At 38.5% G+C, this 20,319-nt stretch overlaps 1 protein-coding gene across 1 annotated transcript; it reads left to right on the forward strand.

The window, feature by feature from the left end:
• The first annotated feature begins 5,473 nt into the window (after positions 1-5,473).
• On the forward strand, positions 5,474-6,412 carry LOC124977336 (olfactory receptor 4F3/4F16/4F29-like). The gene has a single exon (XM_047540803.1). It carries the CDS (start codon positions 5,474-5,476, stop codon positions 6,410-6,412), a length of 939 nt encoding a protein of 312 aa, XP_047396759.1.
• Positions 6,413-20,319: the final 13,907 nt, after the last annotated feature.

Raw genomic sequence — 20,319 nt, forward strand, 5'->3', positions numbered from 1 at the left:
TGTGTTGAAGTATTTACTGAAAAAAATTATTGTACATGTGTTCAGCTTCATGTAAGCATATAAGTTCAACAACGTACTACATGCTATTTTGCTATATACATTGCTAACGGTGTATTGTGGTTATCTTTAACCACAACAGAGTTGAACTCGCTTTTTAGTGACTGAAGAGAATTTAACCGAATGGATGTAACATAATTGACTTAAAATCAATTAATTGATTTTTTAGTTATTTTATTCACTTTTGAGCTTTATTCTCTGAGTGAGCTACTATATAGCTAAATTTATTTACACATTCTTAATTACATGATATAGTATTGTATAAAAACAAAGCCTTCATAAGATTCTAAAAATCTAGCAGTCTGTCTTTTTTTTAAGAGTTAAGCGTTTGTGGTATTTTTTTGTGTTAATATTGACCTATTTGGGGGGAACTGATTGTGATGTATTACTATCAAATTTATGATAAAATAGCACAAAAATGCCAAAACATTTCCATTTTTGTTTCCCTCTCTCTCATATTTTATTATGAGTTTTTTAGATCCTTTGGTCACACAGACTTAAAAAAAAAAAAAATTCTCTAGGGAAAAAGTCCCTGAACCAGGAGGTATCATGTTTTTGTAGTATCACTTGGTCACTGCTTCTTGTGGTATATAAAATTAGCTTCATATCTTCCTATGGAAGGATATTATATGGACCTTTACGTTAAAGAGCACAGGAAAATCTGAGTCCCAGAAGATGTTCTTCTCTTTACACAGGTAAAATGGATGTATGGAAATAATTTTAATAATTTTAATAAGCATGGTTTTAATTTGAGACATGATTCTGTTGTTGGAATTGCTATGAACATTAGTCAGATCCTAAAGGGCTTGAGTGTATCCTAAAGTGAAAGAGACAGTGTCCAGGACAAGGAATTGAATAGCACAGGAGAATAGTTGTGAAAAAGCCTATGGACATAGTGGAAAAGGCTAGCTGACTTTGAGCTAGAACTGAACCACATTGTGCCTAGAGAAATGTGAAAAGCATTAGAAAAAAGTACAGTTTTGTAATAGTTTGGATTCTACATAGGTTGCAATTAATCATTCTGTTATAAGGTGACGATAACTTTCATGATCTCATCTTCTACCACTTGGTAAATAGGCAAAAAAAAGTGACACATGAAAATTAAAAACAAAACAAAGGTTATATATTTTCTCTCCACTGACTTTTCAAAAGATGGATGTATACTGATCATCTGGAAATAGATGTAAATTGATTAGGAACATATCAAGTTTGTCAGATAGAAAAGAGTCTTGTAGACACCTGAACATAAATAAAAATTTGACATGGAGACCAACAACCCAAAGTTGAATAATTTACAACGTAATGTCATTTTGGAACGTGCTATCAAGCATGTGAAGAGAAAGTCTGCAGATGACAAAAATTTCAAAACCAAATAATAATTATAAATACCAGGAATTAATATTTTTGTGTTTTTCCCTGCAGTTTATAATTAGAGCATTTGTATCAATTTAATCTCTGAACTGTAAGAAGCATAGAGAAGAGTGTTAAAAGTATTGTCGAAAGGAATTTTTTCTAGGGTTGAGGGTACCTGAGAAAGAAAATCAAAGAGTAAATGTAAAAGGTGTTGTTCTTTGAGACTTGCAAACTGAAAGCTATAGGATAACTTTGTTTCATTTAAGTAAAAAGACATTTATCCAAAAGGATGCGCTCCCAGAGTAATAAGTAAAAGTACAGGTGTTCTTAAAGTACAGGGGGGTAGACTTTGCTTGGGTATAAAGAATGTTTTGTGACACTTTGAAGAGTAAAAACACAGAAAGTTTGAACTGAGAGAAATAACGAACTTAGCAGAGGAAATACACTTGGATGAAGGCTTAGATGAGACCTAGATGTCCATAGGTCCCATTTACCTTGATGACTCTATATTTGGAACCCTGTTACCAAATATTTCCTTCATTCATAAAAATTAAATGTCTGGTCATCTGATTTGGAGGATTTCTAAATGTTATGCAGCTCAAGAAAAAAGATTAATCACAACACAGGGTAAAGAGGTCTTGTCTTTTGCATCATGGATATAAAATTAGTTTAAATGAATATAATTAATGCATTTAAGAAAAATTATTTCAAGGACAACTGATTTATAAGAGAAGATGATTTTAAAATCTATCCTTCAGGAGTTTCCCTGAGTGTATTTATGACTTCTAGGTGAATAAGCATCAGGTCCTTGAGTCTACATCTAGAAACCTTTCTAAGACCTTTTCTCTAGAATGAGATTTGAATCCTGACTCTATGCCAAGTGATTTTAAAGCTATAATGACTCTAACTTTATGAGTTTTTATACTCCTGACATTTGCACGAATAGTCTCATTCATTTGGTACATCTACATGCCATAGTTACATCTCATTTTATTTTAAACTCACTTTAAAGAAAAATTTTAGTTCTTGTCTAGTTCATGGGATCAGAGATCCAAAAGACGAGTGAATATATAGCTGATGAAAACTGATGGAGAAACTCTTCTAAGAACCTTAGTACTTGAAAGATTCCTAGATATATACTTTAATTTATTCATAACTATACTGTTTCTAAAAAATGGGTTAAAAAAGTGTGTACAGCATATCTTAGAAACTCTCTTAATTAAAAATGAGCCTTTTCCTTCTTCTCTTCTTTATTGTACACATATTTTCCAAATTTCATAGTCCTTTTTGGATTTTCCTTTAAGTCTTTTTATTTCATATTTTCTGCAATTCTTGCTCACTTTTATAATGCTTTATTTTATATTTTCTCTGTCACTTCAGAACTGTGGTCTGCTTATCTTCTTTATATAATTAAGCATATTTTAATATGCCTTTAAATAATCCAAATACACCTTTTTCTGTCTTTCAGAGAATACTTACTCATTCCCATCATGTACCTGTTGTGATTCTAAGTTTTGGGAAACATTGGAGAGAAGACAGATATAGTCCTTAACTTTATGGGAATCGTGGTCTAATTAAGAGAACTTAACAATGAATTGTATTTGTACTAAGCACTATAAAGAAATACATTTAACTTACATTTAAAAACTTACTTGAGATCACTAAAAGAATGAATATTATAATCTATTATTGAGTAGAATGAGACAGTATATTTTGAAATATCTTTTGAACATGGTGATTTGATGTTCTCTACTTGTCAATACCATCTCTCATTTTTATTCACTTATTTATCTCATGTACTAAGCATGATAATGAGCAAGTGAAGAAAGGGAAATATTAATACTGAATACCTACATATGGAATACAAACATACTGAAAGCATGATTATAATCTTTAATGATTTTATCCCTATAATGTACCATACGAAGTCAATATTTTAAATTTGTCCATTAGATAAACTGAGGAGTAAAATTTTAAGTACCTTCCCCAAAATTAACTTGTCAGTGGCTGAACTATAGGATACATTTTAGTTTTCTAAACCCAAAGTCCTTTTTCTTTCTACTACGTTATGTTGCTTCTCCAAATAAAGTTAAAATTACAAAGTAATGTCATAACTCCTTTCACAATTGTTTGAGTAAAACACTTGAGTAAAACACAATTGTTTGAGTAAATCCTACAGTGCCCTCGTAGGATTAAGCTTTCAGATCCTGTGCTACTCTGGGGCAGTGATACTCACATTACCTTATTTTTCTCCCCCAGTGTTTCACGGACTGATACCTTAGCTGAATGCAAATCCAGGCTTCTATTTTTCATTGTAATGTCAAATTGCTAGAGAAACTTCTATGGTGCTGGGGGAATGAACCCAGGACCTTGTGCTTGCCAGGCAAGCACTATACGAACTAAGCTATATCCCCAGCTCCATTTCTAAATATTTACTCACCATTTCAGTCTCTAATGTGATGAAAATTGGTCATTGACAGTTCATGGACCTGCACCTCTCTGTGGACCACTTTTTCATTGCATCAGAGAATCCGAATAATATTAAGTAAGACCTTCTAGCTATGATAAACATTTAATAAACTTTGAAGATAAATGTTTTCCAGAGGTGCGGAGTAGGAAGGAAGGGCTTATTTGTCAGAATAATCCTGTGGTCTTGGTGGAGGCACCAGTTGAGAAAAGGTACATAGTGCTTTGTGACTGAACCAAGCTGTGTTTTGAAGGAAAAATTAAAAGAACTTGGGGTAAAATCATAGGTTCCCATGTTGACCAATCTTCTATCATATGAGGAACATCACTGCAGCTTCTCTTGGAGAAAGCAAAAGGATATTAAACTCAGAGACAATCCTTCATGGAATAGAACAACTGTATGACAGCCACCTACTTCTCTGTGTGGTTACAATTTCAAATCTCTGGGCATAATACGTGGATTGCCCCTTCCAGTTTCATTAAGATACAATTGACTATACATATTAAGTATATTTATGGTGTACAATGTGATGTTTTGATATATGTACACACGTTGTGAAATGATTGAATAAAGCTATACTTATTTGTGATGAGAACATTCAAGATCTACTGCCTGAGGAATTTTCAAGTATGAACTACACATTTATTATAAACCATAGTCACCATACTGTATAATAGATATCCAGAAATTAAGGATGCAAATTGAATAACTGATGAATATTCTACCATTACATCTCCCCACCCGACCCTGTCCACCCCTGGTCAACCATAATAATCTCTGCTTCTGTGAGTGTGACTTTTTTTCCTACTCATAAGTGAAATCTTTCAGGAAATCATGGAAATTGTCTTTCCATGCCTTTTTAATTTCACTTGGCACAATAACTTCCATTCTCATTTATGTTGTCACAAAACACAGATTATCCCTTTCTAAGGAGAAGAATGGGTGTGTGTGTGTGTCCAACTCAACTGTCAAAAGGACACTTAGGTTGTTTCCATATATTTTACTCTCCCAGGATATTGTGAAAAATCCTTCAATGAACATGGAATACGTCTTTCAAGTATAATAATGTCACTAATCTTCAGATACAGTCCTACAAGTTGTATTGTGGATTATATGGAAGTTCTATTGTTAATTTTTTCTTTCTTGTGATGCTGGAGATATAATCCAGGGTCTTGTACATGCAAAGCAGGTACTCTACCACTGAGTTATATACCCAGCCACTATGTTTAATTTTTTTGACAAATCTCTGTACTATTTTCCTTAATAGCTGTGCTGACTTAAACTCCAATCAACAGTGTACAAGTAATTTCTTATTTGACATCCACCCCCAACTTTTTATATATTGACTTTGTGATAATAACTCTTTTAACAAATGTAAATTGATATCTCATTGTGATTTTATTTGATACTTCCCTGATGTATTAATGATGTTTAGCCTTAGTTCGTATGCTTATTGATCTTTAAGTTGGTTTTAATGCGAAAGTAAAACTAGGCTTTTATAACTTTGACTTCTCTCCTCCTGGTCTATTAACATAGTTGTCATAATTTACATTTTCTCCTGTTGTTCTTCCACAGGCAGCACATCCAATAAAGCCAATGGAAGGAGCAAATCACTCTGTGGTGTCTGAGTTTGTGTTCCTGGGACTCACCAACTCCTGGGGTATCCAGCTACTCCTCTTTGTGTTCTCCTCCATGTTTTATGTGGCAAGCATGATGGGAAACTCCCTCATTGTGTTCACGGTGGCTTCTGAGCCACATTTACATTCTCCCATGTACTTTCTCTTGGCCAACCTCTCCTTCATTGACCTGGGTTTTTCTTCGGTTGTCTCCCCCAAGATGATTTATGACCTTTTCAGGAAGCACAAAGTCATCTCCTTTAGAGGATGCATCACCCAGATCTTCTTCATCCATGTCATTGGTGGTATGGAGATGGTGCTGCTCATAGCCATGGCCTTTGACAGATATGTGGCCATATGTAAGCCTCTGCACTACCTGACCATCATGAGCCCAAAAATGTGCATCTTCTTTTCAGTGACTGCCTGGGTGGTTGGCCTTACGCACTCAGTGGTTCAATTGACTTTTGTAGTAAAGTTGCCCTTCTGTGGCCCTAATGTGTTGGACAGCTTTTACTGTGACCTTCCCCGGTTCATCAAACTTGCCTGCACAGACACCTACCGACTGGAATTCATGATCACAGCTAACAGTGGTTTCATCTCTGTGGGCTCCTTCCTCATACTGGTAATTTCCTATATTGTCATCATTCTCAGTGTTCAGAAACACTCTTCTGCTGGTTCCTCGAAGGCTCTGTCCACACTTTCAGCTCACATCACTGTGGTCATCTTGTTCTTTGGTCCTTTGATCTTCTTCTACACATGGCCATCTCCCTCCACACACCTGGACAAGTTCCTAGCTATATTCGATGCAGTCATCACGCCTTTTCTGAATCCTGTCATCTACACACTAAGGAATCAAGAAATGAAGGTGGCAATGAGAAGAATATGCAGACAGTTAGTGAGTTACAGGATGATCTCTTAAATGATTGAATTGTGAACAGTCTTCTTTGAACACAGAAGTTCATTGTTAATGATAAAACTCAAAGAAAATCTTTGACTACTCTGATTTGCTTATATATGCTGATATTGAGGCTATTTTGTCTTCTACTTAGGAGGAAAGGAAAAATCTCTTCTACCAACAGAAGGATTTACATAGAAAATTTGTTTTATAAAGCATAGATTATAATAATCCTGAACCTCAATTCCTAAGGAATAATATTTAAATGAAGTAAATTCTTAAACATATGGACGAGGGCCGGCTACTTTAAAGCTTTTAGTACAGGAAATACTTTCTTTGTCTTTTTTTTTTTTTTTTTGAACAGGAATATGCCTCACATACAGGAATTTCTGACTATACTCCAAGAGGGGACATTAAAAGGGGCTTCTTTTGGGCTGGGGTTGTGGCTCAGTGGTAGAGTGCTTGACTAGCATTTGTGAGGCACTGGGTTCAATCCTCAGCACCACATATAAATAAATAAACTGAGATGAAAGTCCATCCACAACTAAAAAAGAATTTTAAAAAGGTGGGGGGGCTTCTTTCTCTTTCTTGCAACTTGCAAACACTCTACTCCCTTTTGTCACTCTGCCAGGGTGGGCAAGGAGGTTAGAATCTTGAGAGCACTCACATGAGTCTAATGGATGCACACTGTTTGATAGAAAGGTCAAAGTTGTGTGAGCTATTTTTAGAATGTCAAGAAGAAACTAAGAAAACATCACCACCTTTCTTGATTAGCATTAGGCTACCTAAACCCATTCAATTTCCATTACCCTTTTGAGCCTATTTCCTCATCTACCTTTTTGCTTCGTATATTTCTGTGTATGAATTTCACCACAAGAAAAGTTTGTGGGAATTTTGGATGTGGAATTGAAGAAACATTCACTTTTGGTTTGAAGATGTGTTCAGGTACCAAATCACTTTTCACATGTGGCTTCTGATGGGCTGGCTCACCCTAATGGTGTGGGACAGCATCTAGGCCTGCGGCTCCTACCTCCTAGTGGCTCTCTCCCTTCAGTTCCTCCAAGTCCTGAGCCAGATGCAAGAACGTGATTATGATGAAAGTCCCCAGGTTATGCAGTTACCTTCATCATCAAAATTGAAAATATTCATTTTGCACCAGTCCCCAACAAGTAGGAATTGGGCCCTGGGAAAACGCTGAGGGTGCTGATCTGTTGGGGGAAGGTGACTGTAGCCATATGGAAGATTAAATATGAGTTTTTCTGTAAAATGTCCATCTGAGATTTTTACATTTAATATTTTCAAAACAGTTTAAAGAACAAAAAAATGTTATGTGTATTCTAATTGCAAAGTATGCACACATTTTGGATGGCTTTATTTTTATTGTGTAAAACTGTTGGACACCTGACTGTGATGCACAAATTCTTTACATGTAAGGAGTCTATGCATTTTACAGTAATTTATTTTATAATTGGGTAATGAGACAGTTATACTTTAAACTGCCATTATTTTTATTAATTGCTTTCATTTTCTTTAGTTATTACGAAGTTGTATTTATTTTATACAGAGGGATTTTCATTTTCCTGATGCTGTAATGTTTACTTCAGCTTGTTTGACCTTTCTTGTGTATTTGCATGTTGTAATGTATGACAAGAATGAATGAAAATGCTGTGGCAACTGTAATTATTTTTGTAAAGGGCTGGTCACACATGGATCTGGTTTATGAATGCATTTGGAATGATTTTAATAACCAGATCACCTTTTCAGAAATTTAGACATGAACACCAAAAGAAGCATTTTTCTCAGCAAAAATTAATAGCTGCTTCTATTTTTTTTAACCTAGAGAAAATAAAGCTGATTCTTTCCATGTTAAAAAAAAATTGAGAATATTGAGCTGGGCACAGTAGTACATGCCTGTAATCTCAGCAGTTCAAGTGGTTGAAGCAAGAGGATCAGGAGTTCAATGCCAGCCTCAGCAACTTATTAAGGCCAAAAGAAACTTAGTGAGACCCTGTCTCTAAATAAAATATTAAAAAGGGCTGGGCATGTGGCTCAGTGGTTGAGTGACCCTGGGTTCATTCCCCACTACCAAAAAAAAATTAGAAGTATTGAGAGACACACACAACACTAGTTGACCTTTGGTCTCCACTTCATGTCCATTTGCCCTTCTGTCAAGCCAAAGCACACTAATACCAGTGCAGTGGGATATGTTGTTGAGAGACCAAAGAAAATACCCAAAGACTATATGAGTCATAAGGCTTTACTGGGGAAATGCTTACAGGGAAGGTTCAGCAGATAGCACCTTGATCCTTTATGGAGCTTTGCCAAGAATTACCTTGTCTGTCTCATGGCATTTCATTCAGTGTTGACTGGCTAGATGAGGGACACCTATCCTTTCCATAGTTCCTTCAGTTCCACACCTGTCCCCACTCAGAGAGGGGTTTTACATGTTAGGCTGCAGAAGCAGCAACATCATCAGCATAAGTTTGCTTGTTTACTTGTATGACCAGCATCCCATGGAGCAACTCTCCTGGTGTGCATGCAAAAAGCAACTTTTTACAGTAGCTTTCCATAGTTCCCAGAGTGCATGTCCTTCAAGATATCCTTCAAGATAACTTCTACTCATCCTGGCCTAGGCACTCTCTTTCTTCATTGACTTCATTAGGTTCTTGGGAACTCCGAGGAGCATCTCAAGACCATGGTGCTTTACTGTCTTCCTTTTCTTTAAGGATGACACATCTTCCATAATGTTGGCTTTCCTGGCTTCAGACCTGACGTGAGGCTCGGTGGTAACAACTTATATGGACTGCTTAATGGTTTCCACCATTGCACAAAGTCTAATTCCAATAAGTAATATCTTATTCTCTAACACTGTAGTGATACTATTTCTTTGACCAAACCCTGAGTGATAAACATTCAACACTTCTTTCAGCCTAATCATCTGTGGATTTATATTATAAAATAACTTATCAATTCATATGATATCTATGCAACATTGTGTCTCAACAAGAGACACATGAGATAGCAAATGAAGTATAATAATGAGGTTACAGTACATGGAACCATTAGTACTACCCACATGCCCCACCACTTACACGGAACTGACTGATTGATCAGAATAGTCTGCTAAGGTTCGGTTTCAGTGCTATCTGGAGCACCACACCTTGGGATCTAGGGTGGTCTCGTGGGATGCAGGAAAAGTCCGTGATAAGCTATAGAAGCAGGCTGTGTTACTTACAGAAGAGAGGGTGACACCCTCTTCTGCTACTGTAGCTTACTTGTGTTAATAGAACTTCCTTTCTTCCCGTAGTCCTGTTGGCGTAAGTATGAGAAGAGCTCACTGCTTTTGATAACCCTCATTCCTTTTCCATCTCTTATTGGTTCTCATAACCCTACCCAAACTATTGTATATACTGCTTGAAATCAGTTATCTTCAATTTCATATTTGAGTGTTGTATCATAAAGAAAAGGGAGAGAGTAAAGCACCATGTCCCTGAATGTCCTCTTTCTGATCTCATAAACCTAGCCACATTAAGGAAACACTGAGAACAAAACTGGGCTTGAATATCCAGACCTATATCATTTTGAAAGACAATGTCTTTTTCTCATAAACCCTGGGAACTAGGGAACATTAATTTTTTTCTGTAGAAAGTCGCCTATTATGATTACTTTTTCAATGTACATCACAACATCGCCCCTTGGGATGCCGGGTACACAAGCAAAACAAGCAAGCTTGACGCGCTCCCCTGCCCGCAGAGAAACACGAAACCGGATCGGGGCAAGTTCTTTATTTTCTGCTAGCAGTTACTTCTGGCTGGCCGGCCGCCGGCGGCTCTTGCAAGCGCCTTACATTACATACAACAACCAATCAGCTTATAGATCACGAGGAGAAAGCATGGACAGTAATGGAGCATAATAGTGTGGATATAGCAAGCACATGGGTCCACGAGGACCCATGACCAATCACATTAACTTCCTCAAATAACGCCGCTTGTTGGCAGAGAGAATTAGTCTGCTGGAGGTACCTGGTTTTGTTCTCAGCACTTCCTTGGCACCTTGCCAGGCGCCATCTTGGCCACGCCGAAGGGCTGAGGTCCGTGGCACCCCGACAGCTCCCCCTTTTTTATTTATTAAAAGAATGCTGGCTTGGGACCGTGCCTGTCTTAGGCGGAGTGGTCAACCATCGTCCTTACCCGTCATCGGATAACTGCAGAGCATGCTACAGCTCCTGTCTTAGGTCGGTACGAGGTTACCTTCTTCCTTACCCGTCATTGACTACCGATCCAGCATGCTCAGCCAGACTTGAGGAGAGCTGCCAGCCTCTAAGGCCATCATGGCTTGATGGAAAATGATGCGATCTCTGGCATGAACTTGGCATATACGCATGATAAAGCGTGTGAGGAAGATAATTGCAATAATCATTAACACACACAATGCTCCCATTCCTGCCCATTGTTTTACAAAACTGAAGGAAGAGGATAACCAATTTTGCATTTCAGATATAGGGGCTATATTAACTCTAGTAGAATTAAGGCTAACAATTTGTGATCTAAGAATGGCAGTAAGATTATCAAATTTATAAGACCAATTGGCATGTAGCTGAGTAGATATGATTTTAGACAAATTTGCTGCATAACTAAGATTATGATAAGCTACAGGTGTAATGCACAGTCCTGGCAGATGATAAATACACCCCACGCTTAACAGTTCTTGTAAAAGGTCCATCTGTTCTTGAAGTAAGTCCACACGCTGGTTCACCAAAAGTAGTCCTGCTTTTAGGTGTTGATCCACTGTTTGTTGAGTAGACAGAGCAGTAGCTGTCTGCTGGACCACTTCATTAAGCTTAGTTGCTGACTGTACTGATGTCGTCAAGGCTACAGCTGCTGCAGTGGCTGCTGCTGCTGATGCAACTATGGTGGTGATGACTGCTACGGTGATTCCAAAATCCCTCTTATTTCTGGAAAGCAATACTGGCAATTCATCATCTGTAACAGAAACTGGCATAGGCAGAAAAGTAGGAATTCGCATGATGACCGCTCGGGAGAAATTGGTAGCATTCCAACATTGAGAAAGGTAGCATCTAGATTGAGAGCAATTAAGGTTTGTGCTGTTAACGTTAGTTAGTAAAAACATAAAAGGAGGGAACACACAGACTGGGGTGGACAAGAATGAAAGATTTTGAGTACAATTAGTAGTAGTCCTGGCTCCACTCTTGTCAATTCCAGTCCACTTCCTAGAAGTCCATTCGCATTGTCTGAAAGATCCTCCTTTAAGAGCAAAAAAGGGTTGTAAGTTAGTATATCCTGAAGTCGAGGTAAATAGCAACCAATTATCAAAAGGATTAATGCGCCTTCCGCCAAATTTGCCGTCATGATCATGAAAGTCATCAGTGGTACGCTGAGAAGTAAAATTTGGTGTGAAGAAAAATCCATGTTGAACTGGGGCTGCTTGCTCAGCATCTTGACAACCTGTCCAGGTAGGAAGTGTGGGAAATTTTGGTTTACATGGAGGAAAAAGTCTGGGAGTTTTAAATCCATTAGTGGGAAGTGGTAATTTGTGAGGTATAAGTCCTGTAATCAAGTTGGCTGCCCCTTCCCATCCTTCCACTGATACGGTTATGTATGTACCATTAACAATGTGACCACCAAGCATACTGTAGTGTTCAGGTAGAGCATCAGGAGAATCCCTGGATGTAAAGAAACCCTGTACCTGCTTTTGGAGAACAATACAAGGGTTAAAGTCATTACTACTAATAGCATTATCTTCAGGTATATCAAAGCACAAGGTTTCAGGGAGGGAGAAAGTGGAAAAATTATATAGATGAGTATCTGGATCAAAAGACGTAGTGGGTAATCCTGTAGCCATCTTGGTAGTGAACAACAGAGGAAGTAAAGAGGAAGTATTAGTTAACGGTAAAGGATATGGCCAGGCTTTAACTATCGCCCATAATTCTCGTGTCTTCACCAGTGTCAACATCATCATTAGCAGGGCGCTTATCAGCACGATGTTCTTCATCGTTACTTTGATGCACCAGTCTGGTCAACCTTTCAGGTATCCAAATTGGTGTTTGCTGATCCTGTGGGAAGACACAAACAGACCCTCGGACCCACCGAAGAACTGGATCTGGACCTTTCCATGTACCTGTGAGAATATCTTTCCACTTTACCCACATTTGAGTACTTGCGGGATTAGCATGTCTCTCTGCAGCCGTGCTTCCATTTTTGTCCACATTTAAAAAATTTAAAATAAAGAGTACTAAATTTAGTTTGTCTTTAGGTGCTCTAAAGTCAGCACCTATTCCCCCTTTTTGTTTTATTAAACAATTTTTTAATGTTAAATGAGTGCGTTCCACTATTCCTTGTCCTTGAAGATTATAAGGAATTCCTGTGATGAGCTGTATACCAAAATTTTTTGTAAATAGAAGAAAACTTTTGGATGTGTAAGCTGGCCCATTATCAGTTTTGATGATTTTTGGAACGCCCCAGGCTGCAAATGTTTGTAAACAATGTTGTATAACATCTTTAACCTTTTCACCAGTGTGAGCTGAGGCCATAATTACTCCTGAAGCGGTGTCTACTGAAACATGTACATACTTTACAGTACCGAATTCAGGAATATGAGTTACATCCATTTGTCAAATATGATTAGGTAACAGTCCTCTGGGATTTACTCCAACAGACTGTACTGGCAATAGGGTGGCACAATGTTGACATGTTTTAACAATTTGTCTAGCAACATCTTTGGAAATATTAAACTTTCTTCTAAGAGTAGTAGAATTAGCATGAAATTGTGAATGAAACATCTTAGCTTGTTCAAATAGTGTAAAAGCAAAGATGGTTTTTGTGGCTTTATCAGCCTTAGCATTTGCTTTGGCAAGTGGTCCTGGTAGACCAGAATGAGCTCTAATATGTCCTACATAAAAGGGGTATTTGCGGTCTAAAATTAGGGCACGCAAGGTTCGAAAGTAAGGAGCAACTGTGGATCCATCGGGAATATAAGGCAGAGTTTCTAAACAAGGTATTGATTGTACTATATAATAACTGTCAGATAACAGATTAAAAGGTTGATCCTTCATGATATTAAAAGCTAAGACTACTGTAGCAAGCTCCACTACTTGGGCAGACGAGGAAGGGAGAATGATGGTTTCAGTTTTATCTCCAACTATTACTGCTCCCACTCCATTTTTTGATCCATCAGTAAATATTGTTTGACAATGATGCAAAGGCTGCGTCTTTGTAATTTTTGGAAATATAATTGGAGTATTTTTACAAAACTGTATCCATGGATGTTTAGGATAATGATTATCAAATGTTGCTGTGGTTGAGCAATATAAAACAGCCCAATCATCATCATGCTGAATCAACCACTGCATTTGTAGTTTAGTATAGGGAATAATAATGACCTTAGGGTGCTTCCAAATATAGTAATACAGGCCTCTAACCCTTTATATATCAACTGAGCTATTGTCTTAGGAAATGTTTGTAACTGTTTTGTGGGCGATGTTGGGAGATTGATACTCTGTAAAGGTCCTCCTTGCCATAGAATTCCATATGGGCTATGTTGTTCTGGGATAATAATCAACATTAGAGGTTGGGATGGATCACATCTTTCTGTATAATCTGATTGCAATCTCTGTTCTACCAACGTGAGAACCCTTTGTGCTTCCAAAGTAAGGACTCTCGGGGAATGGAGATTAGGGTCTCCTTTAAGTATATTAAATAGAGGTTTCAGCTCTCCTGTGGTAATCTTTAAATATGGCCTAATCCAATTTATATCTCCAAGGAGTCTTTGAAAATCATTTAGATTTTTAAGCTTATCGGTTCTAATGGTTAATTTTAAAGGCTTTACCATAGTAGCTGTAAGCTTAGTACCTAGATATTCTTGAGTTTCTCCCATTTGTAGCTTTTTTGGAGAAATGTTTAAGCCATACTGTTGTAGAGTGGAAATTAGAAATTGTAAAGCCTTTTCCAAGAATTGTCTGTTTTTGTGGCAGATAAGGATATCATCCATATAATGATAAATCAACAAATCTGGAAAATTGTCTCTTGTAGGTTTTAAGGCTTTATCTACATATATTTGGCATAACGTGGGACTATTAGTCATGCCTTGAGGCAACACAGTCCACTCAAATCTTTGGTCAGGCTGTGCATGATTGAGAGAAGGTAAGGTAAAAGCAAACCGCCAACAATCCCTTCTATGTAATGGGATTGAGAAAAAACAATCTTTTAAATCTAAAATAACAGTGGGCCAATTTTTAGGTAAAGCTGTAACTAAAGGCAATCCCTGTTATATAGGACCCATAGGGAACATCTGTGCATTAATGGCCCTTAAATCATGTAATAGTCTCCACTTTCCAGACTTTTTCTTAATGACAAAGATAGGAGTATTCCAGGGAGAAGTAGAAGGTTGTAAATGTCCTGCCTGTACTTGTTCTTGTACTAATTTATGAGCCGCTTCCAACTTTACTGTAGTAAGGGGCCACTGTTGAATCCATTGGGCTCATCATTTTTCCAAACTATTGGAATTGGTGTAATAACAGTGGCCCCTATATAAAACCCAGCCCTCTGAAATCATTTTTTGGAGGAGGTAAGGGCAAGGGTTGTAGTGATCCCTGTTGTTCTCGACCTAACCCTTGATTTTCTGTATATTGCATCTTTTTCATCATATGTGTCACAGGTTTAGAATTAATATTTGTAGTTAATTTAGCATTTATTTGAGTTAAGACATCCCTCCCCCATAAGGAAATAGGTATTTTACAGATATATGGTTGAAAAATCCCTGAATGGCCCTTATTATCCCTCCAGGACAGCGAAGCAGCACTCTGGTTAGGTGATTGAGCCACGCCCAAACCTTGTAAATTTTGATTAGCTGTAACTACAGGCCACCCTTTGGGCCAAACTGACTCACTTATTATACTTTTATCAGCTCCTGTGTCCAGTAACCCTATAAAAGGTTTATGTCCCACTATTAACTGCATTATGGGCCTATCTTGGAGGTCCATAGTAAAATTAGCCCAGGGTCCTCCTGTAGACCCAAATCCGTTAGTTCCCCTTATTGTCTTCTTACTAGGCCACAGGGAATGCTGACTAGGTAAAATTAACATTTGTGCTATCCTATCTCCTGGAGAAATGACTGTAATTCCTTTGGGTGAAGAAACCATAGCCTTAACTTGTCCTTGAAAATCAGGATCAATTACTCCTGGGTGGACTATAAGACCTCTTAAGGTAGAAGAACTTCTGCCTAGAAGCAATCCTACTGAATTTGCCGGAATATTTCCTTCCCAATCTGTGTCTACCATTTGTACACCCATATCAGGGGTTAATACGAGTCTGGAGGTGGCACAGATGTCCAATCCTGCACTTCCTGAGGTGGCTCTTCTTTCCTGAGCTTCATTCCCTTCTCGGTTGGAGGATACCACTGTCATGGCACTTGTTGAATCACCCCGTATATTTGTTGTGGGCCCCGGGGCGGGCCCCTCACCCCATTTTTTTGTAACTTGGGGTTAGTTGGTAAAAGATTCCCTTCTTTGTCCCTAACAGAATAACATTCACTAAGCCAATGATTTCCTCTTTTACACCGAGGACATAACTTGGGCCCCTTTCCTTGGCCATTGTTCCTGGAAGGGCAACATGCTCTCAAGTGTCCCATTTGTCCACATGTGAAGCAGGAACCAAGAGGTCCTCCTTTTTTACCCCCTCCTTTTTGTGCTAATGCTGTGGCAAGAACAGAGGTTTGTCTATCGAGTGCAGCAATAAATGCAGCACTATTTCTAGAGGCCTCATTAATGTCTTTGTAGACTCTTAAATAAGTAGTCAAGTCTTTATTTCTCCATGGCCTGATGGCATCTTTGCACCATTTATTGGCTTGTTCATAGGCTAACTGTTTTATTAATGGCATTGCTTGATCAGCATCTCCAAAAATTCTAGAAGCTGTTTGAATTAATCTATCAACAAAGTCTGTATTGGGCTCATTACTTCCCTGGGTAACTTTTGACAATTGTCCTTGTAAATCTCCTGACCCTTGTAGGGTTTTCCATGCTTTAATAGCAGCCACAGCAATTTGAGCATACACTGTAGGATGATAATTAATCTGTGCCTGGACTCCCTCATAAGGCCCTGTTCCCATCAACATGTCTCTGTCTACCTGCGGATTTCCTGAAGTTGCATTGTGCCTTGCAGTGTCCATTGAAATTTCCTGTCAAGCTGTTTTCCACATAAGATACTGTCCCCCTGACAAGGTTGCTCTAGCTAGATTAGTCCAATCCAAAGGTAGCATATTTAAGGACATCATGGTCTCTACCAGTGAGACTGTAAAAGCCGATTGAGGCCCATAAGTGCTCACTGCTTCTTTTAGCTGTTTAACCATTTTAAAATCTAATAGCTGATGAAACCTTTGATTTTGGGCATCCTCAAATACTGGATATGTAGCATTCTGTAAGGAGGCCCACGCTCTATGTCTGCTGTGGTTTTCCTTTTCCTTAAACTCCATAGGTGGTGCACTGGGAGCAATAGGTGTACTAAGCCGTTTAGACGCTAGATGGCGCTCAGGTTGCACGCTTAACTTTCCCATAGCTTCTTCAAGCTCCTCCCCAGTAAGTTCTTCTTCAGAACTTTCTCTTTCCGTATAATTTTCTCTTTCTGAATTCTGAGAACATGATCGTTCCTCTTTAATTTCTTCTAAGATCTGACTTCCTTCTTCTAAAGGCCCCTTTAATCCCTAAAAGGGTTTTTTGATTTACCTTGCTGCATCAAACAAGATTTAACAAGCGACCATATTGCCAGTGTTCCCATTGGCAGTGGCTCGCGTCTCTCCGCATCGCGCAAATCCTCTCCTAGCTGTTCCCACTGAGGAAGATTTAATAATCCTTCATCTAAAAACCACGGAGAGACTTTCTCTACAGTATCAAGAAACTTCAAGGCCGTGTTTGCCTTCAATGGTGTTCCGTGATTTTTTAAAAGTTCTCTAAGAGGCCGCTGCATTCTAATCTTAGACAGATCCGTTCCCATGATTAAATTTTACAGTACTACGAGGTAGTTTACTAGTTTAAACACACAAACAAAAGACAAGCGCGCGCACGCACACACGCTCACTCACACACGCACACACATACACAGTTTGGTACCACTGTATAAATCTGTATCTGGTCACTTCACTCGTCCCTCCTATGGGGATCCTTTTGTGATGAATTGTCCCTCCCACGGGGATCCTTTTGTTATGACTCGTCCCTCCTACAGGGATCCTTTTGTGATAAATTGTCGCAGCTCCACGAACCTCGAGACGTCTCACCTTTTGAACTCTCGGACTAATTTTTGTCTTGATTTGAGAACTTATGTGAACTCACCCTTATATTTTTTCTCGTTCCCGGTCTTGATTCGGCACCATTTATCGCGCTCCCCTGCCCGCAGAGAAACACGAAACCGGATCGGGGCAAGTTCTTTATTTTCTGCTAGCAGTTACTTCTGGCTGGCCGGCCGCCGGCGGCTCTTGCAAGCGCCTTACATTACATACAACAACCAATCAGCTTATAGATCACGAGGGGAAAGCATGGACAGTAATGGAGCACAATAGTGTGGATATAGCAAGCATGCAGTGTCCACGAGGACCCATGACCAATCACATTAACTTCCTCAAATAACGCCACTTGTTGGCAGAGAATATTAGGCTGGCCACGATGCCAAGGAAGTGCTGAGAACAAAACCAGGTACCTCCAGCAGACTAATACTCTCTGCCAACAAGTGGCGTTATTTGAGGAAGTTAATGTGATTGGTCATGGGTCCTCGTGGACACTGCATGATTGCTATATCCACACTATTGTGCTCCATTACTGTCCATGCTTTCCCCTCGTGATCTATAAGCTGATTGGTTGTTGTATGTAATGTAAGGCGCTTGCAAGAGCTGCCGGCGGCCGGCCAGCCAGAAGTAACTGCTAGCAGAAAATAAAGAACTTGCCCCGATCCGGTTTCGTGTTTCTCTGCGGGCAGGGGAGCGCGATAAATGGTGCCGAATCAAGACCGGGAACGAGAAAAAATATAAGGGTGAGTTCACATAAGTTCTCAAATCAAGACAAAAATTAGTCCGAGAGTACAAAAGGTGAGACGTCTCGAGGTTCGCGGAGCCGCGACAATTCATCACAAAAGGATCCCCGTAGGAGGGACGAGTCATAACAAAAGGATCCCCGTGGGAGGGACAATTCATCACAAAAGGATCCCCATAGGAGGGACGAGTGAAGTGGCCAGATACAGATTTATACAGTGGTACCAAACAGTGTATGTGTGTGCGTGCATGAGTGAGCGTGTGTGCGTGCGCGCGCTTGTCTTTTGTTTGTGTGTTTAAACTAGTAAACTACCTCGTAGTACTGTAAAATTTAATCATGGGAACGGATCTGTCTAAAACTAGGCTAAATTCAGAAATTTCATAAGAACAATAATTTTTCACACACAAGGGTAAGTTAAGTGGTAAGTAATAAAGTAATAAAATAATAAAGCAATAAAGTAATAAAATAAGTAAGGCTAGAAAGCCCGGTAACAGAGAAAGAGTAATAGGCTTTAAGCCCGGTAACAGAGAAAGATTAATAGGCTTTAAGCCCGGTAACAGAGAGAGGTTAATAGGCTGAAAGCCCGGTAAAAGTTCACAGAAGGCAGACTCGTTGCCTGGTAAAATTAGTTAGTTTCAATTTATGAAGGGGTACCAAATTGTGTGTGTGGTGTGTGTACTTTTCGTGTTGTTTGTGTGGTTCATCTGGGTGATTGGGTCAGCTCTTAGCAGTGTTAGAATTTGACCATGGGAACAAAACTCTCCAAAACTAGGATGCAGCAGCCTCTTAGGGAGTTGCTAAAAAGTCATGAAATGCCACTAAAAGCAAAAAAAAAAAAAAAAAAAACAGCTCGAACGTTCCTTGATACCATAGAGAAGGTCTCTCCGTGGTTTTTAAATAAGGGGCTGTTAATTATTCCACAGTGGGAACATAATATAGTAGCCATAGTCCCCACAAGTATTGGGAGATAATTGTTTCATGATTTTCTGCATTCAAACCTAATCTGATTTCTCAACCAGGTAAAAAAAAAGGGTTAAAAAGTCCTGGGTGATCCTCCCTCCCCCCTGCCTGGCCTTGTCAAAGCCTGCAATGCAATGTAAATTACAGCAGTCTCAGCGGGAAGGAGGAGGGGTAACCTGAAGAAAAGAAAAAAAAAGGTGTCCGTTTTAAACTTAACTAACTTATTTTCTAGGATTCTTCGTTTGTTTTGTTTTTCTTTAATGTTGTATTTTTGAGCTCATAATTTTGATCCTACATACCTAGGTTAATGATTTTTTTTTCTTTTTGATCAGTTCTATTTTATATTCAACTGAAGTTTTTAAACATCTGTTTCATTGCAATGAACATTTACCTATAAAGTTACAAGGCCTTTGATTTTGTGTTCTGTGTTATGTTGTGCTGTCTAATGTCATGTTTTGTCAAAACTGAGCGCTCTTAAAATTAAAATTTAAAAATGGATCCAAATACTTTTATTCACGTGATTTAAAAAGGTTCAATTTAAATTGGGTAAACTAATAAAAGTAAAATATCTTTGAAAATAACTTGCAAGTCTCCAGGTGGTCAAACTAATGAAATGTTAATGTTAAACAATGTCTAATGTCAATTGCTTCTAGGACTTTTCTTCAGCAGGAAAGAGGCAACGGATCCTGTTCAGGACACTTGTCTGATATCTTGGTTTTTATAAAATAAATAAATTGGAGTTAACATGTATGGGATTACTCAAATGTGTTTGTAGAGACGTCTGGTTAATTTACAAAGTTAAAATGCTAATTGTTAAATAACATCAAGTACTTTTAACTCCTTAAATTACATGGGGTAACATACTTAAACATTATTGGTGTTTTCATAGGTTGGTAAATAAAAAGGGTTTAAACTTGCTTTGTGTCATCACTAAACTAAA

This window comes from Sciurus carolinensis, chromosome 2 (genome assembly GCF_902686445.1).
Source record: "Sciurus carolinensis chromosome 2, mSciCar1.2, whole genome shotgun sequence".
NCBI lineage: Eukaryota > Metazoa > Chordata > Mammalia > Rodentia > Sciuridae > Sciurus > Sciurus carolinensis.

Excerpts from the sequence above, each read along its gene's own strand:
- LOC124977336 (XM_047540803.1), top strand. The coding sequence starts at position 5,474 with ATGGAAGGAGCAAATCACTCTGTGGTGTCTGAGTTTGTGTTCCTGGGA.